This window comes from Corvus brachyrhynchos, unplaced genomic scaffold (assembly GCF_000691975.1).
Source record: "Corvus brachyrhynchos isolate BGI_N302 unplaced genomic scaffold, ASM69197v1 scaffold103, whole genome shotgun sequence".
NCBI classification, from domain to species: domain Eukaryota; kingdom Metazoa; phylum Chordata; class Aves; order Passeriformes; family Corvidae; genus Corvus; species Corvus brachyrhynchos.
Genome location: NW_008237436.1, coordinates 5,963,332 through 5,965,174, shown reverse-complemented (window position 1 = coordinate 5,965,174; position 1,843 = coordinate 5,963,332). Strand labels below are relative to the sequence as shown.

At 52.8% G+C, this 1,843-nt stretch overlaps 1 protein-coding gene across 1 annotated transcript in view; it reads left to right on the top strand.

Annotated features, from left to right (window-relative positions):
• The window catches only part of GTF3A (general transcription factor IIIA), a 14,842-nt gene that overhangs the window by 7,609 nt on the left and 5,390 nt on the right, over positions 1 to 1,843 (top strand). The window contains exon 3 of the mRNA XM_017731258.1: positions 1,546 to 1,553. Coding sequence (XP_017586747.1) covers positions 1,546 to 1,553 — 8 coding nt within the window. The remainder of the gene's footprint in view (positions 1 to 1,545; positions 1,554 to 1,843) is intronic.

Here is a 1,843-nt window from a genome sequence, read left to right as displayed (position 1 = left end):
CCTCATCCATCCCTTCCCTCATCCAGTCCCCACAGATTGGATTCCTGGCCCTTATCTTCCCCCAGTTCCCGAAGCACCACCATCTGCTCAGGCTTTACAGCTCTGAGGACACAAACAAGGAAGAAGCATTGGGAATTTTTTCTCCACAGGATGGTTCCCTTGTCACATCATATTCCAGCTTTCTTACCCTGTTCCTCACACCCACTCTGCAGGAAGAATTGCAGCAGATGGAGGATGTCACCTAAAATAAAGCTCATGTGACAACTCAAATAGAGCAAAACAGAGCAGATGATGTCATCATAGAATCATTTAGGTTGGAAAAGACCTTTAAGATCATTGAGTCCAACCATTAATCTAATACTGCCAAGTCCACTGCTAAACCATGTCCCCAAGTCCCACATCTGCACAGGTTGGAAAAACCTTCAGGGATGGTGACTCAACCACTTCCCTGGGCTGCCTGTTCCAATGCCTGACAACCCTTTCCTGAAGAATTTTTTCCTAACATACAATCTAACCTCCCGTGGCACAACCTGAGGCCACTTTTTCTGGTCCTGTCACTTGTTACCTGGGAGAAGAGACATACCCCTACCTGGCTACACTCTCCTTTCTGGCAGTTGTAGAGAGCAATAAAATCCCCCTGAGCCTCCTTTTCCCCAGGCTAAACACCTCCAGCTCCCTCAGCTCCAAGTCAGTACCAGGAAGGTGCTGAGCAAGGTATCACAGACCCTCAGCTCAGCTTAGCCTCATGTCCTCTTCCTCTGGCTGTGCCCTCAGGTGGCCTGGGGACACAGCAGGACCACAGGCAGAAGCTGATGTCAGGAGTCCAAGAGGTTCCCCTGGTCTGGACCAGAGGCTGCCCAGCACTATGCAGACTCATCCTTGGACAAGGCAAGGAGCCAATCCGAACCTGCTTGGAGAGCCTTTGCCCCAGGACACACACAACCTGGCACCTGCAAAAGCCATGAAACGCTTCTCAGAGAGGCAGCAGAGCCCCTATGTCCCTAAAACCACAGGAGGGTTGTTACATATGGGCAGGGACACAGAATTAGACTTGTCGATCTCAGACACAGAATCAGACTTGTCATGACCCGATCTCCTCTGCCATGTGGTGGATTCTGTGCCTGGGACAGGGCAGCCCTGGATGTTTGTACAGTCTGGAGAATGAGATGCTGGAAAGCAGCGCCGTGAAACAGGACCAGGGTGTCCTGGTCTGTGGCAAGCTGAACATGACTCAGCAGTGTCCTAGCAGCCAGGAGGGCACACTGTGTCCTGGGGTGCATACAGGCACAGCCGGGCAAGGGAGGGAATTGTCCTGCTCTGCTCTGCACTGGGGCAGCCCCACCTCAAGTGCTGTGGCAGTTTTGGATGACACGATGTAAGAAAGACATTAAGCTGTTAGAGAGCATCCAAAGGAGGGCAACAAGGATGGTGAAGGGTCTGGAGGGGAAGCCGTATGAGAAGCAGCTGTTCAGCCATTGGTCTGTTCAGCCTGGAGAAAAGGAGACTGCGGGGAGAGCTCATTCCAGTCTAAAACTTCCTCATGAGGGGGAGAGGTGGGGCAGGCACTGATCTCTTCTCTGTGGTGACCAGTGACAGGACCCGAGGGAATGGCCTGAAGTTGTGTCAGGGGAGGTTTAGAGTAGGTATTAGAAAAAAGGTTCTTCACCCAGAGGGTGGTTTGGTACTGGAGAGGCTCCCCAGGGAAGCGGTCACAGCACCGAGCCTGACAGAGCTCAAGAAGCGTTTGGACAATGCTCTCAGGCACAGGGTGTGACTTGGGAATGGTCCTGAGCAGGGCCAGGAGTCGGACTCGGTGGTCCTTGTGGGTCGCTTCCAAGTGAGG